We start from the raw sequence: 25,829 nt of genomic DNA, 5'->3' as shown, positions 1-25,829 counted from the left end.
TACTGCCATGCTCTGTGTGTGTGTCTAAATTAAATAAATCTTTAAAAAAAAAAATTAAAAAATTAAAATAGTTTTGGTAATTATCAACCTTAAATATGTTGAAAGAATTGGGAAATAGAGAAAATGCACACCAAGGGCACCTGGGTGGCTCAGAGGTTTAAGCCTCTGCCTTAGGCTCAGGTCATGGTATCAGGGTCCTGAGATCGAGCCCCGCATCGGGCTCTCTGCTCAGCAGGGAGCCTGCTTCCCCCTTTCTCTGCCTACTTGTGATCTCTCTCTCTGTGTCAAATAAATAAATAAAATCTAGGGGCGCCTGGGTGGCTCAGTGGGTTAAAGCCTCTGCCTTCGGCCCAGGTCATGATCCCAGAGTCCTGGGATCGAGCCCCGCATCGGGCTCTCTGCTCAGCGGGGAGCCTGCTTCCCCCCCTCTCTCTGCCTGCCTCTCTGCCTGCTTGTGATCTCTGTCTGTCAAATAAATAAATAAAATCTTTAAAATAAATAAATAAATAAATAAATAAATAACTTAAAAAAAAAAAAAAAAAGAAAATGCACACCAAAAACTATAAGAGTAACATCCAATGTTCAGTTAGTATTACAGTATTTCAGGTGTTTATCTGTGCTTTGTCTTTTGTTTTCTTTTCTTTTCTTTTTTCTTGCTTTTTCTTTTTCTTTCTCTTCTTGTCCTCTTCTCCGTTCTCCTCTCCTCTCTTCACTTTTCCTTCCTTCCTTCCTTCCTGCCTCCCTCCCTATCTCTCGTTTGTGCCTTATTTTCTCTTGACAATACAAGAAATATTTCCTGTATCACTAAATATTCTTGACTGACCTCATGGTGGTTGAGAGCTTGGACCCTGGAGCTAAGCAGTGCTTGTATTCCTCATGTGCCATTTATTGGTCCTGTGACCTCAGGCACATTTTTTTTTTTTTCAGACACATTTTTTAATGTGTCTCTGCTTCAGCCTCTACCCAGTATCTCTCTCTTCTCATCTGTAAAATGGGATAATAACAGTTAATACCTACCTCCTAGGGATGTTTTAGGGGTTGAATGGCTTAAGATGTGTAAAGTGCTTAGAATGATATTTATTACATAGTAGCCCCTCAGTTGGTAGCTGCTGTGGTTAAGATTATTATCATTAGTGTTATATTATTCCACAATATTGTTATTATTGTTAGTATAGTATTCCATAACATGGATCTATACCATAATTTATTTAAATGGTTTTCTTTGGCTAATATTTAGGTGGTTTCCATTTTCCCCTCTATTTTGCAAATAATAAAATGGTAAACATTTTTGTAGCTAGATTTTTGGGGGGATGATCCATGATTATGTTCTAAGAATGAATTTTTAGGAGTGGCATTACACGGTCAAAGGCCAGGGATGTATTTTAAGTATTGATTGCGTATTGCCAAATTTCCCTTCAGAATGATTGTTCTGATTCATTTTCCCATGAGTAGTCTAAGAAACTTTGCATACTTCTTATTAATATATATATATCTTTGCCATTTTAATTAGTAAAAAGTGTAACCTTACTGCTGCTTTAGTTAAATCCCCCCCAATATGTTTATTACCCAAACTTTAAAAAAAAAAAAAGTAGAGAAGAAAAGAAACTGAATATCTGCAAAGAGAAGGGATGGCAATAGCGATGTTGCCCTGCCTACTGGCTCGGTTCACGGTTCCCAAAGCATAGACCATGCAGCACCTCCTAAGTGAACCCTTTGCTCTCTGCTGATGATCAGAAGGCTGAGCTCTGCTGATTCATTTAACAGCAGATTAGCATGATCTTGTGGAGGGGCACTGCCCTGGCACTAAGTGAAGCCAGTAACTGCTCATTTGTCCAATTACATTTGCTTTCTTGGAAGTACTCAGTGGAATCGCGGAACAGTTGTTTCATATTCAGAGATCCACTCTCTCACATGGCCTGCTCAGCCCTGACAGCATGGCATATCCAGGACAGGGCTTCTTGGAAAAGGAAGTGTTCGTTGGATTGTTCTGGAGGTTTTAGGCCTGACCCTGTGATAGGTAAATTTTGAGGTGGTCATTGTCTTTGACACCAACCTTCTGTTAGCCTTGACTGCAGCCCTCTTCTTCCTTTTGTCATTTAATCATGGGTATCTGGTATTTTTCTTACTAGGGTTCTGGCTGCAGAAGAACTATAGGTGTTATATTTTGGGGAAGACAGAACTCTTGGAGTCTGAACTTAAATACTTTTTATTTTCTTTGTTATTCATGTAACATTGACATACAATGTTATACTGGAAGTTTGTACCTCTGAATCCCCTTCATCAATTCGCTGATCCCCCCACCCCACCTCCATGCCCCCTTTTCTTTGGCAGCCAACAGTTTGTTCTCTGTATTTGAGAGTCTGTTCAGTTTTTTTGCTTGTTTTGTATTTCTGTGGTGGTGTTATTCCTCCTCCTTTATTTCTGATTTTATTTATTTGAGTCCTCTTTTTATGTTGTTAAGTCTGGCTTAAGGTTTATCAATTTTGTTTTTCTTTTCAAAGAGACTGTTCTTGGTTTCATTGATTTCCTTTTATTTTTTTATTTTTTAAAGATTTTATTTATTTATTTGACAGATCACAGGTAGGCAGAGAGACGGGGCGGGGGGGAGGGGAGAAGCAGGCTCCCTGCTGAGCAGAGAGCTCGATGTGGGGCTCGATCCCAGGACCCCAAGATCATGACCTGAGCCGAAGGCAGAGGCTTAACCCACTGAGCCACCCAGGCGCCCTTTGATTTTTTTTTTTTTTTTAACTCTCTTTTTCGTTTATTGCCACTCTATTCTTATTATTACCTTCCTTCTATTAGCTTTGGTCTTTGTCCTTTTTTCTTATTTCCTTTAAGTGTAAGGTTAGGGCATTTATTGTCATTTTTCTAGCTTCTTGAGATAGGTCTTCATCACTATAAACTTCCCTCTTTAAACTGCTTTTACTCTGTTCTGAAGATTGGGACCATTGTGTTTTCATTTAATTTGTCTCCATGTATTCTTTTATTCCCTCTTTGATTTCTTCACTGACCTATTGGTTATTTAGTAGCATATGTTTGTGTCTTTTCTAGGTAGGTTGGTTTGTTTGTAACTGATTTCTACTTTTACACTGTTTTGGTTAGAAAAGATGCTTGTTATTATTTTAGTCTTCTTAAATTTATTGAGATTTAAATTTATTGTGGCTTAACATGTGATCTATTCTGGAAGATGTTCCATGTGCACTTGAAAAGAGTGTGTATTATGCTGTATTTGAGTGGAAATTTCTGTATATATTTGTTAGGTCCACCTAATCTAATGTCTTGTTCAAAACCACTATTTCCTTGTTAATTTTCTGTCTGGATGCCTTCTCCATTGATGTAAGTGGGGTGTTAAAGACTCCTATTATGATTGTATTACCGTCAATTTCCCTCTTTATGTCTGTTAATATTTGCTTTGTTTATGTAGGTGTGAAATTAATATTTTTAATGGATGTTCATTTATTTATAAGTCTTAGCATCATCTTTCCTCTTTTTTCTCCATTTTCCCTTTTGCCCTGTACAGTGTTTGCACATTTGTTTTCTTGCTTTTTACTGTTGACGTATTTGGAGATGTTGTAGTACTTCTCCGTACATAACAGCCATACTACATGTGTGCCTCTATCCTTTCCCAAGGAAGGGAGGTCAGATCCTCCAGATGTGGGAAGGAACCTCCAGAGGAGGAGGTTCACTATTGTAATGAATTACTTTTGTCAACATGTTTAGTTTATGTTTCAATTTAAGATTTTATTTAAAAGAGCCCACCAGGTTTTCTGTTTATCAAAATGGTTCTTGGGTTAAAAAAGGTAAGAACTCTTATTTAAAACTGTGGCTTTAAGTGATTTTTTTCAAATTTATAGAAACACTTTTACTTTTTAATAAAGAGTTTTTCCAAACAAATTGAAGAATGACATGGCATTCCCAGGAGGAGATATGCTCTATTTGATCTGAACCAGAACTTATATGCAAATATACTTATGTCTTTCACTATTAATCCTTTTGCCTCAGATAAAATACCCAGGAGCTGATATGGATATCACTTTATCTGCCCCGTCATTTTGCCGTCAGATCAGTCCAGAGGAATTTGAATACCAGAGAGCATATGGCTCTCAGGAACCTCTGGCAGCTTTGTTGGAGGAAGTCATAACAGATGCAAAACTCTCCAGCAAAGAGAAGAAGAAAAAATTGAAGCAGGTGAAAAGAATGTTCTTCAGAAGCCATGTCTTCTTCCTACTAGTCTTAATATTGTTTTTTCTTTTTATTCTCTGCTTTAATGGGTTTCATGTGAATCTCATCTTCTGAGATGTAGCAGTTTTGAAAGTATATTATTCAAGTCATATACTCCAGAAGTCTCAAGGATGTACTCAGTTGTGATGAGTTTCCCACATCTTATTCTCCAGTGTAGATATTTTACCATTATTGAGCTCTTCATTTATGGAGCTGCTCTCTGTTATTTGTCCTTTGTTTGGGTATTTGGCACGATGTGAGTTAATGGAACAGTTACTTTAAATTCTGAGAAGCTACCAAATGAAGATAGATTCCTCTGATTTTTCCGAAAAGTAAGTTGTACTGAATTTGCAGATATAAGATGTGTAAAATTGAAGAGGCTTTGGTTTTAGATAGCCAGGATTTGGGGTTTAGTTCCTGCTAGGCTACACAGCTTTGGGTTTCATTGAAGAGCTGTTAGTTAAAAATAGATATACTTTGACCATTCTTAGAGTAGTGATTCAAGATTAAGGGAATGGTTTTTATTTTTCAAGACTGATTCCTGCAAGCTTGATTCCTGATCATACCATACATTTGGGATTATACACAGAGCACCAGAGTTCTAGACTCCCAATCATATTTTTCTCAGTAATTTTGGAGAAGAGTTCAGTGTTGGGGATCAAAGAAAAAGCATTATTGCCTCTCTTTAAGCTTTTATATATACTGGAACATTTTCCCTTCCATTTGAGCAGAAGCAGGTGGGGCTGAGTTGGAGAGGCAGGGAGATCGTGAAATGTAGTTGGGCCAAAATTTTCTTCACCCATATAGAACATAAGTTATTTTCAAGTCAGAATTACGTGTGACTATTTTTAAAGTGAAGTCTATTTATAGTTAGCAAGCAGAGGAAATTTTAAGAAATAGGACTGAAATGAGAAGTTTGTTTGAAGGTTGGATCAAATTAAAGTTGAATTAGATCTGTAGCAAGTGGAATTAAATGATCTCACAAAAAGAAATGGATTTGTGTTGGAGTGAATTTGATTATGATTTGTCATCATCTTATTCTCTTTCTGATGGAAAACAATAAACATTAAAACAAAATAAAGACAACCTCTTATGGAATCAGATCAGGAAGTCTTTAATTTTAAAATTAGATCACCTAATTTTATTGGTTCTTATCTGTTTTTTTACTCATCTTGAATTTTTTTTTTCAGTTTCAAAAATCCTATCCCGCAGTCTACCAAGAGCGATTTCCTACACCAGAAAGTGAAGCACTTCTGTTTCCTGAGAAACCGAAACCGAAACCGAAACCACAGCTGCTAATGTGGGCACTAAAAAACCCTTTCCAACCATTTCAAAGAACTAGAAGTTTTCGGATGTAGTAATTCCATAGCTGTTAGAGAGCTCTGTTGTTGCCTTGAGCAAATGGGTGGTTAGAGAAGGACTATGGTGGTGGAAGAAGGAAGAGCAGACAATAGAGACTACTGAAATCTAAAGTGACTGGACTTCCAAAAATTTTGAGCCATTATCAGTATTTTTGTAAAACTCAGTGCTATTTTTAAAGTGTAAAAATCAGTTAAAATTTAGACAAATATACAGTGGTAATGTTAATGTGTTTGTAATTGTTACAAAAGTTAAGGATTTTTATTTTTTTATTTGTTGTTTTTCATGGTGTTAATAAAATAATTATGTGTACATTTAGTTACTGATGTCTTTGTTATAACCAAGCCTTAAAAATAGTGTATATACTTGAGTAAGAAAGACCGTGGGGTACTGTTACTGTGATGCTGTTGATATCATAGCTTAATAGTTCTGATTTCTCTTTTGTAAAAATCTCATTTTCAATGTTGCACCAAGATTCTTAATGTCCAGTATTATGATGGCTGTGTCTTTCATTGAGGATTCATTGGATGTTATGGCAGATATAACTAAAGCTGGTTCTTTAATAACATATATATTAGGTGGTGTTTACCTCTAGGTGGAGAAGATGTTCATTTTCCTGCAGTGGTATAATTTCAGTCTTGGCTGAAAATGGAGAATTGAACTGAATAAACTTTTTTGGTCCTGCTTATACCAGTGATTGTAAGTCAGATCTCTGTTATTTCATGGAAAACACAAATGGATTAAGTAAAGTGAGACTACTTCCTTTATATTTCCCCCAACTCCCTTATCCTTTTGAAAATAAATGGACTGTAAATAAATACTGTATTTTGTTTCAACTTGGTTCTTTTCAACTTGGTTCTTTTATTTCTCCAAAAAGGGATTCTCTAGTATCATCCATGCTTTTTTCAAGCCCAGCTAACACCTTGATAATCGTCATTCTGAACTCCAGATCTGACATCTTACTAATGTTCATATTGATTAGGTCCCTAGCTGTCATTACTGGCTCTTGCTCTTCTTCTTCTTCTTCTTCTTTTTTTTTTTTTTTGAGGTGAGTTTTTCCGCCTAGTCATTGTATCCAGGTAAGAATAGAAGAATGAGAGAACAAAATACTAAAAGGGTAGCAACAACCCCAGAAAAATATATACTTAACCAAATTGGAAAAGACCCCAAATGGGGGGTGGGGGAGGGGGGAAGAAAGGAGAAAAAAAATTATATATATGTATGTATATATGTGTATGTATATGTACACACTTGATTTTGGGTGTATTTTGGTCTGTTAAAAGAAACTGCTTCCCAAAATTTTAAATAAAGAAAAACATATATAGGGGCGCCTGGGTGGCTCAGTGGGTTAAGCTGCTGCCTTCGGCTCAGGTCATGATCTCAGGGTCCTGGGATCGAGCCCTGCATCGGGCTCTCTGCTCGGCAAGGAGCCTGCTTCCTCCTCTCTCTCTGCCTGCCTCTCTGCCTGCTTGTGATCTCTGTCTGTCAAATAAATAAATTTAAAAAAATTATTTAAAAAAAAAGAAAAACATATATATACAAAAATAAGGGTAAACACGATGAAGGGATGGAATATGACTATAAAGGTGAACATTTTAAAAAGATTCTAAAAAAGGGATTGATAAGAAGTTGGTTGAAAAAAGAAAGCAAAAAAAAAAAAAAAAGGAAAAAATGTGATCAGGCTGGAGACTAGAACAAAGCCATGCATTAGATTTAGGGTATATTTTGATCTGTTAGAAGAATCTGTATCCCAAAATTTTAAAGAAAGAAAAATCTATATGTATATAAAAAATAAAGCTAAATATAATGAAGGGACAGACTATAACAATGAAAATTTAAAAAGATTTTTTAAAAGGTATTGATAGAATAAAATAGTTAAAAAAACATTAAAATAGGAAAGAGGAAAAATTTAGAAAGATAGAATAAGAAAAAAAATTTTTAATATTTACCTTTGAGGGGCATCTGGTGGCTCAGATTGAGCCCCACATTGGGCTCCCTGCTCCGTGAGAAGCCTGCTTCTCCCTCTCCCACTCCCCTTGCTTGTGTTCTCTTTCTCTGTCAAATAAATAAACAAAATCTTAAAAAAAAAAATTTAACTTTGAAAGACTAAAGGATCATGGGAAAAAAGCCATGAGTTCTCTATGTGTTGCTTTCCCCTCACTCTGAAGTTCTGCAGTTCTCATTGATCAGTACACTTGGTCTTGGCTGGATGTTCCTGCTCATCTTCTGCGGGAGGGGCCTGTTGCACTGATTCTCAAATGTCTTTGTCGGAGGCGGAATTGTGCCGCCCTTGCCAGGGGCCAGGGTAAGTTAGAGCTTTGGAGGACGGGAATGAAGATGGCGGCCTCCCAGTCTCCAGGCGGAGTAGCCTAGAGCTCGGGGCCCCACTCCTCAGTGCACCTTCAGAGAAAAGCAGTCAATCCCTCCCATCTCCCTGGTCTCTGGCTGCGCTCCCAGCTCACCCGGCTTGTGACCAAGAGTTTCTGTCTCTGGCACACGGCTCCATTTGGAGTCTCCAAACCCAGCAGATTCCTGCCTCCAGAGAAGGAAGCGGAGTCTCCCTGGATCTGCCACTTATGGGGTCCCTGCTCGAAGAACAGGGGTCCAACTGTGCCTCAGATCACAGTTTAAGGTAACCCCGAGCTGAGAGCTCACTCCTCAGCTCCATCTTTGTAGCCGGCTCTCCACTCTGATACCTGGGAACTCTACCACACTCAGGCACCCCTGGTCTTTTTGTGTCCTCGTGGGTCCCGAGACCACACTGTCCCCGCGAGAGCTCCACCCACACTTAGCTCTGGAGTGACGTTCCTCAGTGGAGCAGACTTCTAAAAGTTCCAATTTTGTGTTCCACTCTCTACTGCTTGCTGGGAGCTGGCCCCTCCCCCCACAGTCTATATTCCTGTATATCACCTCGGATTCATTTCTCCGCACGTCCTACCTTACAGAAAGTGGTTGCTTTTCTGTTCATAGAATTGCTGCTATCCTTCCCTTCTCTCTGCTCTTGAGTTTGTAGGTGTCCAGAATGGTTTGATAACTATCTAGCTGAACTCCTGGGACCTGATGGTTTCTCTGTCTCCTACTCTTCTGTTATCTTGCTCCTCCCTCTTGTTCTGCCCTTTGGACTGAATTTTCCTTGCCTTTTTGATCTGGCCCTGTTCTTTTGTAGCAGAATGCCTCCTATATTTGACTCTGATTTTGTTTACTTAAAAATGGATAAAAGTGGGGCACCTGGGTGGCTCAGTGGGTTAAAGCCTCTGCCTTCGGCTCAGGTCATGATCCCAGGGTTCTGGGATTGAGCCCTGCCTCGGGCTCTCTGCTCAGTTGGGAGCCTGCTTCCCCCTCTCTCTGCCTACCTGTGATCTCTCTCTGTCAAATAAATAAATGAAATCTTTAAAAAAAAGAAAGTTAAAAAAATGGATAAAAGTATTCCTATTGATATGGGTGCCACCTTTCCTTACAAATATGTAAAGTAATAGGAGATGTTTAGTGTCTCAAGATTTGTTTTCAGACTTTGGAATAATGTTTAGAGGAAAGAATAAGTCTACTGCTCTCTTTGCCCTTTAACGTAGAGTGTGCTTTCCACAATCTCCTTTCCTATTGAATATCTTTAGAAATATATGACCATTTTTTTTTAAAGATACACTAAAAAAAAAAAAAAAGATTATTTATTTTAGAAAGAGCGTGGGGTGGGGAGGGACAGAGGGAGAGGGAGAGAGAAAATCTCCAGCAGACTCCTGGCTGTGTGAGGAGCCTGATGTGGGGCCTGATCCCACTACCCTGAGATCATAGCCTGAGCTGAAATTAAGAATCAGACTCTTGCTCATATATAGCATAAAACTGATTTTTATATCCAACCTCCGTGATAGACTTTTCTATTAATTCTAAGCATCTAGTGTGATCTTTTTGGATTTGCTATGTTCACTACATTCACTACATAATAAGCAAACAATGACAGTTTTTTGTTTTTCATTACTGTGGTTGACATCATTTAAAATGTCCCCTGTGATCCTCTTGGTATTTGTCCCAATGTATAATCTTTCCTTGAGTGTAAGTTGGATCTAGTGATATATTTGTAACAAACAGAATATGGCAAAAGTGATAGGATATCTCTTTTGAGATTAGATCACAAAAAAGCTCTGGTTTCCATCTTGCTTGCCCTCTCCCTTAATCTCTCCCAGGCCTGCTCTGAGGAAAGCCAGCCTCCCTGTGTGAGCTGCCCTACGGAGAGGCCCATCAGGCAAGGAACTCCTGTCTCTGCCCACTAGCTAGTGAGGACATGAGGCCTACCAACCACTGGATGAATGATCTTGAAAGTGGATATTCTGAGGCTTGCCAACAGCCATGTGAGTGATCTTGGAAGAACGTTCTCTCAGACAAGCCTTGAGGTGAAGGCCACCTTAGCTGACACCTTGACGGCACCCTGGGACAGGCTCTGAGCTAAAGGACTCTGCTAAGCTCTTCCTGGATTCCAGACCCGTAGAAACTGTGAGGTAATAAATATTTGTTGTTTCTAACCACTTAACTTTGGGGTAATTTGTTGTGATGTGATAGATACAATACACCTAATTCTGATTTCCTCCTTCCTTCCTCCTTCCCTTTGTCCTTTTCTTCCTTCCCTCCTTCATTTTTTAAAATTATAAAATGTCACAATCTCTGGTAATGCATTTGTTTGCAGCCTTTTCATATTTTTATATATTAGTTGTAGCCCTTGTAAACAGCATATGGTGGGATTTTTTTTTTTTTTTAAGATCCCAGCGTGACAATTTTTGTTTCTAACTGTAACATTTAAACAAATTGTATTTAATATAATTACTCTCTATTTGGGTACCAATGTTTATTGATGCTTTATAGCTCTTTGTCTCCACTTTCTTGACTTTGAATTTTACAAATCATTTCATGTTTTCTCCTACTAATTTGCAACTAAACACTTTCTAATCTTGTTGGGTCCTTGAAAATTACATCTTATATACTAATTTATCAAAGCTTTAAGTTAGTTAATATTGTTTACCCTCCTCTCAGACTGTTCAGGGTCTTAAAGCACTAATAACACCCTCCCAAAACAGATAGTATTCTGTAATATATTTTAATTTTATTGTTTTTAAACCTCATACTATGTTGTTTTTATATGTAGTCCTTGTTTTAGACATACCCTATTTTACCACCTTTTTCCTTCTTTTGAGAGTACATTCTTTCTTTAGAATTTATCTTCAGTATATGTTGTTTTTGTCTGAAAACTTTTTAATTTTGCCCTTACTCTTTTTTTTGAATAGCTTTATTGAAATGTAATTCACATGATATACAATTAACCTATTTAAAGTGTATAATTCAGTGGGTTTTGGTAAGTTATAATTTTAATTTTTTAAGTTGTGATTAAATATATGTAACAAAATTTGCATTTTAATCATTTTTGAGTATATAATTATAAAGAATGCTCTCATTCTTTGAGGATATTTCTGCTATTTATAGAATTCCAAGTTGAGGGTTGTTGTATTTCAGTACATTGTAGTTATTCCTTTGTTAGCTGGCTTCCATTGTTACTGAAAAGTCAATCGCGCTCTTCGTAGATACAATGTCATGTTTTGGCAGAGTTCTTTTTAAAATTTTGTCTTTGTCTTTGGTGGTCTGCAGTTTATAGTAACATACTTAGTTTATATAATATACTCTTTAAATGATCATTCTGCTTGGTATTTGTGGGGGTTCTTAAATAAGAGGATCAAGGTCTTTCACCATTTATTTATTTTTTTTTAATGAGTTATTTATTTATTTATTTTAGAGAGAAAGAGTGCAGGGAGAGGGGCAGAGGGAGCGAGAGAGTGAGAGGATCTCAAGCAGACTCCGCACTAAGCAGGGAGCCCAAGCTGTGGCTTGATCTCATGACCTGAGATCACGACCATGAGATCATGACCTGAGCCAAAATCAAGAGTCAGAAGAAGCTTAACCCACTGAGCCACCCAGGTGCCTCTCTTTTTTATGTCTTTGTCATAATCTCTCTGCTTATGATTCTTTAATTAAATATATTTTAGATCTTTTCACCCTATCCTCTGTCTCTTAATCTCTCATGTACCTTCCATATTTTTGTCTTCCTATGCTGCATTCTAGAAAATTTCTTTAGTCTTTCTTCCTGTTCAGCACATCTCTCTTCACGTGTGTTTAGTGTCCTGTTAAATTCCTGTATTCATTATTTTGGAATTTACATCCAATTTACAACTCAGGAGTCTGAGAGTCAGGTTGAGGAACTTCCCGAAGATACCCCAGCTTGTGAATGGCTTGGTCGATGGCCACAGCCAGCTCTGCTGGACCGCACGGCCCAGGCTCCAGACTCCCACGTCTTACTGGCTCCTACTGAGCACTGCTTTATTGTGTTTATGAGTGCTGGGTGGATGTTTATGTAGAAGCACACACATTATTTTTCAGTTTATACTTTCTAAAACTTAAGAGCTCAGACTTCTTTTTGATTTGTAGTGTTTTCATTGTCCTAACCTAGCTTTGCCAAATTCATTTCCCTTGTTTCTCTGGTCACTTTCTATGAATATCTGCTGAAGATTTTCCACTGAATTTCCTGCATATTTTCAAAAATACTATTAACAGTGCTGAAGCCAATTTCTTAGAACTCTGTGGTGCAATCAGGTATTTCTTTCTTTGTAGGTATGCCTTTTAAAGCATTATTAGTGCATTTGCTTTTGTTTTTAGGTCTGCTAAGTAAAAAATGTCCTAGGGATTTTCACTAATCTGAGAGACTATGGTAAAGAATTTATCAGATGAGTGTTACATATAGGAAATTTGAGGCTACTTACAGCACATTTTCAAGGTTGAGTAAATCTCAGGTATGAACAGGGTAATGGAATTCAACCATTCTTCATTCTGATTTTTCACACATCTTTGTGTTCCCCTATCTGCCTTCAGGGAAGTCATACCTGGGCTCTAACAAACATGGTAGATGTATCTGTCATGACTTAGCTTTTGTATTAACCAGGAGCTTGATTCTGATTCCCATACCCAGAAGAGAGTTTCTGTACATTTTCATAGGAAATGTAACTTAGAAAGAGCCAGTATTTGTGAACCACTGATGGTCAAGAAGAGGAAACTGAATGTTTCTATGTTTAGAATGTTACAAAATCTTCTGTCATGATTGAAAAAAGAAATCAATTAAAATGGCTCTTTACTATATGGGTGTGGCTGAATTTTTTTTTTTATAATTTTTTTTTTAAGATTTTATTTATTTATTTGACAGAGAGAGATCACAAGTAGAGAGGCAGGCAGAAAGAGGGAGGGAAGCAGGCTCCCTGCTGAGCAGAGAGCCCGATGTGGGACTCGATCCCAGGACCCTGAGATCATGACCTGAGCTGAAGGCAGCAGCTTAACCCACTGAGCCACCCAGGCGCCCCAGGCTGTGGCTGAATTTTTATTTCATTTTATTATTATTTTTAAAGATTCTTATTTATTTATTTGATATAAAGAGAGACTGTGAGAGAGGGAACACAAGCAGGGGGAGTGGGAGAGGGAGAAGCTGGCTTCCCACCAAGCAGGGAGCCCGATGCAGGGCTCGATCCCAGGACCCTAGGATCATGACCTGAGCCGAAGTCAGATGATAAACAACTGAGCCACCCAGGCGCCCCTCAATCTTCATTATTTTTTACCTTTACTCTGAAGAACAAACCTCAACAAATGTTAAAGTCCTGGAGTAAAGCAAAAGTGTTCTTATCTACTAAAATCAGCATTAAGAGGTAATTCAATTGTCTGTCTATCCATTATCATAGTATTTGCCCAAATTTGAAGTGTTTACTTCAAAATGAGACAACAGAAAGTCTACTTTTGTGACATTTGGAATTATTTTGCATTTGCATTTTCTTGGTAATGACAACATAACCTGCAAAAAAGTATAACACCTTGGGGAGTCTGTGTGGCTCATTTGGTTAGGCAGCTGCCTTTGGTTCAGGTCATGATCCCAGGGTCCTGGGGTCAAGCCCTGCACTGGGCTTAGCAATGTGTCTGCTTCTCCCTCTCCCTCTGCCTCTCCCCTTGGGCTCTCTCTCTCCTTCTCAAATAAATAAAATCTTCACAAAAAGTATAACATCTTGAATCATTACATAGTGGGTCTTCCAGGCAAACAAATTACTATAAAATATAAACCATGATTATTCAAACTTAAAGAAATTATTTGCTCCTGGGTACCCAAGTAATTTTAAAGTTGGGATATGGTACCACATTAATAAACAAAGAATTTGCTTATTTGTATCAACTTGGAAATGTATTTGTTATTTAATTTGGTAGAACAAATATACTCCCTGGGATAACTTGAGGGTATATTCACTAATTTAAGAATATAATGAGGCTGTCTGGGTGGCTCAGTCAGTTAAGCATCTGCCTTTGGCTCAGGTAATGATCCCAGGGTCCTGGCATTGAGCCCCAAGGTCATGGTCGAGGTTGGTCTCCTTGCTCAGTGGGAAGTCTGCTTCTTCCTCTCCTTTTGCCCCTCCTCCTCCCCCTGCTCATGCTCTCACTCTCTCTAATATAAATAAATAAAATCTTTTTTAAAAAGAACATAATGAGTAACTTCTGATAGATTTTGTGTGTGTGTGTGTGTGTATTTTAGTGTCCATGTAATCTCAGTATTTTAACTTCCAATTTGAGAAAATGAAATGGGAAAAACAATGGCACAAAAGGGCACTAGCCCATTAAAAAATAAAAAATGCCACATGTTTAGTGCATATTTGTGTTGCTCAGTAACTTCCATAATTCAGTGAATCTAAGATTTAGTTTACAAACCATGTTCAGTCTTTGCAAATTCCATTGTGGAGAATTGTTAAGTGAATTGTTTGCTTTGAGTATATAGAATAAATTATATTTTCTATAAACTGTCCCTGTCTCAAAACAAAAAATAATATATGTATTTGGCTGTGTGTATTCACTGTATAATACTTCTGTTGCGGCTCTTCTGTCAAAACTGAGAACAGTATCCAGACCCTTTATAGGGCATATAACAGAAGTTATTCTCCCTGCTTCCAGCCTCCACAAATTTTCCTTCTTGCTGCTGACATCTCTCTAATTGTAATAAGGTAGTCTTCTTGAGTATTCTAGTAAGACAAATAAAGCTTAATTTAAAAAAAAAACCTCAGAGGACTAAAAATCACTTTATTTTCATAAGAAATAAGTAAACTATAATTGATATTTGAAAATTGAAGTACTTTTGCTCAGTGTGGGGTACCCCAACATGGGCATGAAGAGGCCTTTTGCTCATGGTTTCCAGTAAGAATTTGTACCCTATGAAAGGGTCTTGGCAACAAACATTTCAGTGATAATTTACCAAAATAGTGGAATGGTTTGCTGTGAAAAATAGTTATGCCAGGATGAAATGCATTCTCTGATTTTGAGAGCCTATGATTCCAGTTTATTTCTATTTACTGATATATACATTATCTGTATTTTTTTAAAAATTAGTTGTGTTTTAGGGGTGTTTTGTGGCTTAGTAGGTTAAGTATCTGCCTTTGGCCCAGGTAATGATCCCAGGGTCCTGAGATCAAGCCCCACATTGAGCTCCCTGCTCAGCGGGGAGTCTGCTTCTCCCTCTTCCACTCCCCTTGCTTGTGGTCTCTCTCTCTCTCTCTCTCTATCAAATAAATAAATCTTAAAAAAAAAATTGGTGTTTTTCAGCAAAACACACCATGCAAAAAATGTTTTGAAGATTAGAAGCATGTGGCTGAATACTTCTTCTTGAAATCTTAAGTTAAATGTTCTTGAGATCTTAAAACAGACCATAATATGAAGCATAAAGGAAAATAACAGCAGAAATGAGACTTCTTGCTTACAGATTCTGCTTTTTTTTTATTATTAAACATAGGATTTTGCCCATATGCAAATTTGTCCTAAAGATTCCAATCTTAAAAAAGCCTCTTGATACTTAGAAAAAAATTTAAGACTTTTCTAAATAGAATGTATAAGGTGATCAAATCTGATTGGATAATACTGCTTCAGTGTTTAACTCTTAAGAATTACCTGAAGCAGTAATTAACATTTAAAACATACACTGACATCATTTGTAAATTTCTTTAAACTTTCTACTCATCAAAATGCCAAGCACAATTAGCCACAATTACTGCTTAAAGATGATGAAGGCTTTGGTTTCTGGAAGTTCCTCACTCTTCTTTTCACCGAGAATTGAATTCAGTGATCTGTTAAGTCCCTAGGAGGTGTCTGGATTAGGCCGACTCTTCCCAAGTCAGGACTCGTCTAACAAGGACAGATGACCCCAGGAGGGGCAGTCTTGTGTTGGCGATGATTGAACCATAAAGAAAAAACTAGAGATTTTATTTATAAAAGTTCTGTATATTTTATATAATTAGTAAGCCATTAATTGTAAAAATAAGTTTGAAAATTGATCTTTATTGTGGCAGAAGTAACCATGGGTAATATTTTGGCTCCTGAATGAGGATGTTTTTCTCAAAAGCCTCACAGGGCTCTATTGCTTGTTAAGTGCTCTCCAAAAGTGGGCTACAAATAGTAAAAATGAACAGTTATCTACATGCAACAGCAGATAGTTTGGGTTAAATGTCAGACTGTTAGATTTTAAAGTGAAAAAAATTGTGTGCAAAATTCATTTTGAGAAAAAACCCCCACAGAAGTAGGATAATTTTGTGCCAGTCAGCCCCTTGCCTCAGCTGCCTTTTCTGCAATGTGGGAAGAACCACCTGTTCTTTCCTTAGAATAAATCGTGTTTTATACTCTTATTCCTCAGATGCATTTTTTTTGATCTCTAGACCAAGCCCTTTATAATAAGTGCGGAAATAGCATCTGGGGCAAAACATGTGTTTACAAACGATGTTTTTGGAGTTGACGACATCAGCGTTCTATAAACAGTCCCTCAGGCAGAGCCCAGGAAACAACTTAGAGGTCACTGCAAAGATGAGTGACTTTCCCAGAGGTGGACAGGATCGCGAAGGGAATGCTGTGTTAGCAACCACAGTGGGGAGTGTATGGGGAAGCTTTCCTCTCCCACCCCCAGAGAAACATGACTAAGGAAACCCTGTATTAGTTGGGCAAATGCCACCTCTAGGCAGGACTCCCACTCCCTTCTTTCTAACTGAATTAGCGCCCAGAGGTCCTTCCCACTAGCATGTGTAGCACCAGTATTGGTTAGACATCAGAATATTTGGCTTTTAAATTATAGCACTACCAGTAAAGATGGGGCAGGTGACCTTGGGCGAGTCACACCCTCTCTGTAGTCAAGTGAAGGGACTGGATTTCAGAGGTCACAAACTCCAGTGCCTTCTGGGGACAGGAAGATATTAGAAGTTGTTAGGAGTGGAAGAGCCAGCGGTGGGATGGAGTGTGCAAGTCCTATACCAGAGTATTTGAAACAAAAATGAAATGTCAAATGCCATTGTTGGCTAAAAAAAAAATGCTATGTGCTGAGATGACAAAATTTGCATTAGGTGAGTTGTAAGGTCACTTCTGGTCCTGGTGTTTGGTGATTTTTTTTTTTTTTTTAACCTTTTCCCACTCTTGGCCCCTTCTTGCCTTGGGCTTATTTTCCTCTCTCGGTCTTGAGTTCTTCTCCTTTTGTTCTGAGTGGAACATGTGTCAGCACAGTCAGTTCTATATGAAAATAAAGAAAACCTGTCAAGGTAAGTTTAAAGTTAATGCTAAGGCATCATGAATTGCTTTTTTCCGAAAGAAATTCTATCGTCATCCTTAGGCTTGTTGTAAATGTGTCTAACTTAAACAGCCGTTTGCCTGTTTATATTATGCTGGTTGGTTTCATCCACAATAGTGAACAGAACATTTTTCTTCATTAGTGTCAATGCTTGCATGTTATATGTTTGCACCTGTCATCACAGTTGTTGATGAAATATTCAAGAATTCCAGGGAGTCATTGTGCCAACCTAAATGGCTAGAGCCAACCTTCAGTCTCCTTGCATATGTTTATTTTCTCTAACAGGTGGCTTACCTATGTTGTCTTGTTGGTAAAAACAAAACAAACAATATTTTTCATTTCTGGAGCACTTGGTGCAGGGCTCGCACCTACATTTTCTGACGTAATCTTTTCAAATCCCCATGCGCACACAGGTGCAGACGGGTCACCAGGTCCAGAGACGTCCTTGGTGGCAAACACCAAACTTCAACTCTGTTCTTCTCTTTGATGACCCAGTAGTCTCCCCTTTCACCTCACTAAATCCTGTCTCTGTTAGGGGACATGTGTGGGCTTGATCCAAGCCAATCTCTGCAAAAGGGTGCTTTGGGGGGGTTCCCTTTATCCTCCATCGGTTCCCCTTCATTCTCACGGGGGTCCTTTTCTCACCTCCTACCTCGGCTGTGCTCCTGTTTTTTCTTGAGCATTGGTTTCGTCTGAGATGCCTGTTAAGAGCTGGCTGAACAGCCCAGTGTCTGGTATTGTATGTTCACTTCAGGGTCACCTCCATTTGCTGACCTTTGCCCTCAACATATCCCGGCTACGCGTCACTTCTTCAGAAAGACTAGTTAGCTATCCAAATAGTTAGAGCTCTGTCAGTTATTCTTTGTTTGGCTTTACTTTGATTTTTTTAGAACCTTAATATGGCAGGCCCTCAGCTGGGCAACGATGGAGGAAGACCCCTGGCTCAAACTCCAAAGGCATCTAGCCTGGTGGGTGGAGAGGTGGAAGGGGTAGGGGGCGTGGGGAGGCATCCTCCCACATGCCAGTGCAGACGATGACCTCAGTGTCATGGAGCCCTGTGCAGGGCACAGAGTAGAGGAAGGTGATTTTTCCAGGGCAGTGGGAGGCACAGGGAAGATGCCACTGAGGAGCCCTGAAGAATATGTCCACCAGAAGGAAGGTGGGGCCAGACATTTCCTTCAGTGGGTCTGGTGTGAAATAAAGCTGTAGAAGAAGTGAGAAGTAATTTGTCATTCCCTGTCATCCATATAATACTAGTATTTGCATAAAGAGTCTTGGATGGCTTTATTTCAGGGAGTGGGTGATAGGGGGATTCCATGACCTATGGCAGTGGAAGGGGTAGGGAAGTTATTTTAAGTGAGGACTGTAATGGCCTCAGTCCAGTAACATCTGCCAGTGGCTTCCTCTTCTGCTTACCCCAGCCCTGTACACCCAGGCCCTGTGCTCTTTGGAATTTGCTTATGAATCTGGTTTAGGTTGTGGCAACATCATGGTCTCTCTTTTCAAGTGTTCGCAGGGCACGCCTGTGTTCATTCGTCCTGGTGCATTTATAAGGGTTGAAAAAAATCGTTATCGACCAACCTTCCTTATGCTTTATTTAGAAGCGAGATCCTTTTATTTGCTCATTTATATTTTTCCCCTCAACAGCCTGATATATTCCATGCCTCCGGGTCTATACCGTTCCATTTCATAACATTTAATGAATGTTAGAACTGGCTCCGCAAATGCATTGCCTTAATCTTGTTGCTAGCAGTGCGATGCTTTTAATATTTTCTCCACATGTGAACTCAGTGTTTTCCTTTAGCTTTTCTTTAACTTCCATGTGGTTCATCCCCTTCTACTGCAGGGAGTCTGGATATTTATAGATTTCTTCCTTTCACTCTATCTTCAGTAATTTTCTTTTTACATTCAGTGAACACATCCATCACAATAAACGGTCCTTTCCCTATTTGTATTGACTTGCATTTATATAAACCAGACTCCCTTTTCGTATCATTATTAACGTTCATGGCAGTTTTTAGCAGCTTGGGAAGCTGGCTATTAGAACCGGCACAGAGCTGCAAGTTGTCCTGTTAGATCAAATGACTCATGATTGGCATCCACGATGCTGGGTTTCAAATTTTATCATTAAGTCGAAGCCAGAGTTTATGTAGTTTTTTTTTAATTGACTCAATATAAAATTAGAGTATTAAATAAGCATCTCTAAGTTTCTCCTCATTTCATTAAAATGTTCTTGACTTGATAGCCCTTTTGTGCATGGAAAGATGCAAGGTGTTCCCAGTTAACAGGGTTGAATATTTTCATAAGCAAAATCCCAATTTTTTAACCTTTTATAGCCCCTCATAGATATTAGTAGGGGATTGAGTTATAAGCAGTTAACATCAGTCATACTGAGATGCGATGTCTTTCTGGTAGCTCAAAATTTTTTAAAGTAGTATAGAATGACAGAGTTTGAAAACTCATTATTTGCTTCAGGTATAAACTTCTACTAATAATATAAGCTTTTTCTATCACTATGTATGTCATCAGTTTGTAGATGGTAAGAAAGGATGTAATAAACAGGGCTCGTACTGGTGTTCCTTAGGCAGAAACAAACTGGGTCTAGAGATCATCGAACTTCTGTAACTTGTGCAGTTTTCTCAGAAAACAGCTTTCAGAGTATGCCTGTGTGCCTCTGAAAACCTCCTGGAACAGTCATTCTGCTGGAGGACCGGACCCCGTGCTCTCCTGTCACTAACCATCCTGACTGGTCAGCAGCTTCTTCAGATACTAGAGCCTTTTCCATGATTCCACTTGTTAGATGCCTTTTCATTTCCTAACTGCATTTTGGGAGTACTTAAATATTTGTTTCAAAACCCTACAACCTTGTTATATTTTTCTGTAGTAAATTTTGAATGTTAGAAATGGTGGAATTATTTATTGTGGTTCATTCTAGTTCTCATTCCAATGTTTTACTTCTGTAGCTTTTTTGGTGTGTCTCTAATATAATGAAGTGATCAGTAGATTTTTAAGATTTTAGGACTCATTTGTCTCTACTACCATATTCTGGCCAAGAAACATATTTTCTTCCTCCATGTTTCAGCATCTCTGAAACTAGGAAGCATCTTTCAGTTGATGGTGTGTCACAGTTGAATGGGCAGTGTTTAAAAATGTTTAGGGGTGGAAAAATGGATGGTGTCCTAGATTTTATAAAATGTGGCATTTTATTTCTCTCTCTTCTTTTTAAACCACTTTGTCACGTGGTGATTGCCCTACAAAAAGAGATACCTTTCTATTGTATACAACTTTATGGGTTTGGAGATAAGTATACTTTCATGAAAACCAGCACGACTGTTTATGCCATAAACGTCTGTCACCTGCTCTCTTAATTTTGTGTGTGTGTGTGTGTGTGTGTGTGTGTGTGTGTGTGTGAGCACTTAACGTAAGATCTACCCTCTTAGCAACTATTTAAGTGCAGAATAGTATTGTTCCTGCAGGCACTATACTGTTTGGTAGGTCTCTAGGGCTTATTCGTCTTGCATGACTGAACTTTATACACTCGACTAATACCTCCCCATTACCTCTCCTCCCATCCCGGTAACCATCATTCTACTCCCTGCTTCTGTGCGTTTGGAGACTTTAGATTTCTCATTTCATGGTCTCTCGTAGTATTTGTCCTTCCGTGTCTGCCTTATTTCATTTAGCATCATGTCCTCCAGGTTTATCCATGTTGTCACAAATGGCAGGATTTCCTTCTTTTCTTGAGGCTAGATAATATTCTAATGTATGTATATACCACATCTTCTTCAAGCATTCATCTGTCAATGGACATTGAGGTTGTTTCTATATCTTGGCTATTGTGAATAATGCTGCAGTGAATGTGGGGGTGCAGATATTTCTTTGAGCCTGATTTCAGTTCTTTTGGTTGCATTTTCAATTTCTTTTGGATAATGGGAGGTGGTTCACGCTGTCAGTGATTTTTGTTTATGTATGGAGTAAACATTCCTGAGTGTTCTCTGAGCTTGCTTCTTTTCTGTTCTGATAGTTCTTTTTTTAAAAAAATATTTTATTTTTTTGACAGAGATAACAAGTAGGCAGAGAGGCAGGCAGAGAGAGAGGAGGAAGCAGGCTCCCTGCAGAGCAGAGAGCCCAACACGGGGCTCGATCCGAGGACCCTGAGATCATGACCTGAGCCGAAGGTAGAGGCTTTAACCCACTGAGCCACCCAAGCACCCCTGTTCTGATAGTTCTTATGCAAGTTTATCTTCACTTGTCCATGTATTTATTCATTCTTTTCAATTAGTAGAAGTATTTAACAGAAGGTAATTTTTTTTTTTCCTGAAATGTGCTATGTACTCTCCTCTCCCAAATTTCTGTGTATATGACTCTATTCTTGGTCAGGCCAAGCCATTTTTCTGCAATGAAGGTTGGGGAGTAAGAAATTATGGAACTAAGAGTGGGATTAGGAATTTGTAACAATTATGCTAAATGAAATAAGTCAAGCAGAGAGAGTCAATTATATGGTCTCACTTACTTGTGAAGCATAAGGAATAACACAGAGGACATTGGGAGAAGGAGAGGAGAAGGGAGCTGGGGGAAATCAGAGAGGGAGACAAACCATGAGAGACTGTGGACTCTGAGAAACGAACAGAGAGTTTTGGAGAGGAGGGGGCTGGGGGTTTGGGTGAGCCTGGTGGTGGGTATTAAGGAGGGCACGTATTGCATGAAGCACTGGGTGTGGTGCATAAACAATGAATCTTGGAACACTGAAAAAAATAAAATAAAATTACAATATTAAAAAAATTAAATAAAAATTAAAAAAAATTTAAAGAAGGAATTTATAACAAGTATGCAAAGAGAAAGAGTCAGTGTTCAGCTTTAATTATGACAGAATGTTTTTCAAAAGTTTTAATTTAAATTCTGATTAGTTAACATACAGTGTTATATTAGTTTCTGGTATCCATATAGTGATTCTACACTTCTGTACAACACCCAGTGCTCATTGTGACAAGCACCCTCGTTAATCCCCATCACCTATTTTATCCATCCCCCACCCACCACCCATTGGTTATCATTGGTTTGTTCTCTGTAGTTAAGAGCCTGTTTCTTGGGGCGCCTGGGTGGCTCAGTGGGTTTAAGCCTCTGCCTTCGGCTCAGGTCATGATCCCGGGGTCCTGGGATTGAGCCCCACATCAGGCTCCCTGCTCAGCGGGGAGCCTGCTTCTCCCTCTTTTTCTGCCTGCCTCTGCCTACTTGTGATTTCTGACTGACAAATAAATAAATAAAATTTTTAGGAAAAAAAAAAGTCCGTTTCTTGGTTTGCCCCCTTTCTCTCTTTGTCCCCTTTGTTCATTTGTTTTGTTTCTTAAATTCCACACATGAGTGAGATCACATGGTATTAGTCTTTCTCGGACTGACTTATTTTGCTTAGCATTATATTCTCTAGCTCCATCCATGTTGTTGCAAATGGCAAGATTTCATTCATTTTTATGGCTGAGTAATAGTCCATGGTATACATATATACCACCTCTTTTTTATCCATTCATCAATCAGTGGACACGTGAGCTGTTTCCATAATTTGGGTATTATAGATTATGTAGATATATACATCAGATGCATGTATCCTTTTGAATTAGTATTTCTTAAAAGATTTTATTTACTTATTTATTTACGGAAAGAAGCAAAAGGGCAAAGAGGAGGAGGAGGAGGAGGAGAAAGAATCTCAAGCAGACTTTTTGCTCAGTGTAGGGCCCTGTGTGGAGTTTGAACCTGTGACACTGAGATCATGACCTGAGTCAAAATCAAGAGTCAGGCACTCAACTGACTGTGTCACCCAGGTACTCCATGAATTAGTATTTTTGTATCCTTTGGGTAAATACCTAGCAGTGCAATTGCTGGATGGGAGGGTAGTTCTTTTTTTTTTTAATATATGGGTAACATGGAAAGTTTGACTTAGTTAAGAGAAGGAAGGATATTCTAAATTTTTTTAAGCTCCAAAACATATTAAGAGAAAAAATTTGGTAGGCCTAACTTGTGGAATTTCTTTCAGAGTCCAGAGGGTTTGAATTCTCTAGGAAGAAGAATTTGGATCAAATAAAGGCACATCGGAACCTTTTGGTTGCATTGGACAATGATTCTTGTTTTTTTCCTTATGGTCCTTGTTTTTTTCCTTCTTAGGACTGTGCCTCAAATGGAGAGAGTCTAGCAATATCAGGAAAGGCATGGAATTGTCTGAGAACATTAGAGCTAGTGGTCTGCTCCTTGTCAGAGAGTGAGGGTGGCAAGGACTCTAGTTCTTGGTCAACTTAAGCCTTTGCTTTGAGCCATGACCAGCATAGCATCAAGTAGTGGGGAAAGCTGGAAAAGTAAGACAGACTGTGCTCCTGTTGTGCAGGAGACCATGCAGTCCACTCATGCCTGGAGCCTTTCACAGCCTCAGATGATGCAGTGGACCAGAACAGGCCTCATCAGAGTGAAGAGACTGTATTGTGAGAGCCTTCATGAACAGAGGGCAGGATTTCAGTTCCTCCATCAGAACTGCCTGATTACAGGCCAAACTGAGTAGTTGACACAATGATCATGTGGCCCATGAGACCTAAAATATTTACTGAGCCTTTTCAGAAAAATGTTGCCAAGTCCTAGTATAGGAAATACTGAATTTTAGGGCTATAATAAACATAGTGTATTGATCTCAGGCAATTGAGGTTGCTAATGATTATAGGAAGATATAAAATAATGGATTATATAATTTGATGATTTATTGGAGAATAAAATTAGGAATTGCTTGGTTTGCCTAGTTATCACAGACTCTGGTGGCATAAACAACAACCTATTATTTCTCATAGTTCTGGAGGCTGGGACATCCTAGATCAGAGTACTGGCAGATCTGGTGTCTGGTGTAGGCCTGCATTCAGGCCTGCCACCTTGTCATATCCTCATATGGCCAGAAAAGACCTAGCTAGCCCTCTAGCCTTTCCTTGTAAGGGCGTTAATCCCAGTCTTGAGGGTGGAGCCCTCCCAAAGGTCCCACCTATAATACAATCACATTGGGATTAAGGTTTCAACATGTGAATTTTACTGGGCAACACGAACACTCAGTACATAACATGAACAATGCAGAAATTATATAAAATCTGAATTAAAATAATTGATCTCAATTTGGAAAAGAGGAGGAGCAAAGAGAGAATCAAATCCAGAACTAAAATAGTCCAATAAAGCCCTAAGTGTTACCATTTATTAAGTACCAGCCTGAATCAAAAGTTTATAATGGGCTTATAATAAAAAAGTGGAAGAACTATGTTATGAAAAATCATGTATCATCTTGACAAGTTAGAAGGATGTATCAAATGTATGTATTTATGATTTAAATGGAAATGATTATGGTAGGTATTTTTAAAATATTTTATAATTCCTCATTTTAACTTTTAAATCAAATATTATCTTGGTCGCATCAGATAACAAGGTATCTGATATGTTTAAATTTTATTAATTGGCAAATCTTTATTTTCTTACTGCCCAATAGAGTCTAGTTTGAAAGACTGAACAAATCACCATAAATAAATTGCTTTGATTTGCCTTCCCTTCCCTCCCCTCTCCTGCCATCTCCATATAGCATGAATGGATTTGCTGCCCCACAGCTATATCCAATGCATCAGGCAAAATCACCACAATGTGGGCTTGTGTCTATGTCTGTTAGCCATCTGTATATCTTCTTGGGAAAAATGTCTATTCGGGTCGGTCTGTCCATTTTTAAATCAGATTTTTTAAAAGATTTTATTTATTTATTTGACAGAGAGAGTGAGGGAGCACAAACAGGGGAGCAGCAGAGGGAGAAGGAAAAGTAGCCTCCCGCTGAGCAGGTTGCCCAACATGGGGCTTGATCCCAGGATACTGAGATCATGACTGAGCCACCCAGGTGCCCCAATTGTTTGTTTGTTTTTTTATGTTGAGTTGTGCTTGTATGTAACTTGAAAGTGGAGTTCCTTTTCTGTCCCTTCTTCCTTTGGCTGATGTCTCTTAAATCACAGCTGTGATGGTTGAAGAAGTCTGTGAATATACTAAAAATCATTGACTTTTACCCTTAAATGGGTGAATGGTATGGGATGTGAAACATATCTAAATAAAACTGTATAAAAACAATCACAGGAGAGAATAAAGAACTTTTTAGTCCCCAGTTCAGGGAATAGAACTAAAAATAAAAATATGTTTCAGTACCCATTATGTGTTAGAAACTTACATATGGGTTGATATGAGTATCAAAAGTGCATAGCTACTTGAGATAATACAAACATTTGCCTTTGTTGAAGGTCATAAAAAGGCTATTCCAAATAGCGCTTTTATTTATATAGGTGTACCGTCAGGAGAAAACTATTTTGTTTTTATTATCGAAGTGTAGAAAATACAATATTAGGCAGAACAAAACAGAGTTATATTTTCTAGGTTTAAAGTAATTAAATTATAGACCTGGAAGCCTTTTTTTAAAAATTAAATATAAAGAATTTCTAGGCCCTTAGTGAGATCCCATTATGCCTGGGCTCATCTAAGTTGCATACAGGGTAGATAATAATAAGGCTGATTTTAATTTAGAAATACAGGAATAAACATTCACATTAATTCCATC

At 38.4% G+C, this 25,829-nt stretch overlaps 1 protein-coding gene across 2 annotated transcripts in view; it reads left to right on the top strand.

Moving 5' to 3' along the window:
* The window catches only part of LOC111156939 (DEP domain containing 1B), an 84,850-nt gene extending 78,486 nt beyond the window's left edge, over nucleotides 1-6,364 (top strand). Inside the window, exons 10-11 of one of the 2 annotated variants that reach the window (XM_022518100.1) lie at nucleotides 4,003-4,188; nucleotides 5,412-6,364. In XM_022518100.1, coding sequence (XP_022373808.1) covers nucleotides 4,003-4,188; nucleotides 5,412-5,579 — 354 coding nt within the window. In that variant the 3' untranslated portion in view covers nucleotides 5,580-6,364. The remainder of the gene's footprint in view (nucleotides 1-4,002; nucleotides 4,189-5,411) is intronic. The other variant, XM_022518101.1, reaches the window with a different exon arrangement.
* The last annotated feature ends 19,465 nt before the right edge of the window (nucleotides 6,365-25,829 follow it).

Source organism: Enhydra lutris, unplaced genomic scaffold, assembly GCF_002288905.1.
Source record: "Enhydra lutris kenyoni isolate GAN:26980312 unplaced genomic scaffold, ASM228890v2 scaffoldscaffold50, whole genome shotgun sequence".
Lineage (NCBI taxonomy): Eukaryota > Metazoa > Chordata > Mammalia > Carnivora > Mustelidae > Enhydra > Enhydra lutris.
The sequence above is the reverse complement of the archived record's forward strand: the minus strand, read 5'-3'. Positions and strand labels throughout refer to the sequence as shown.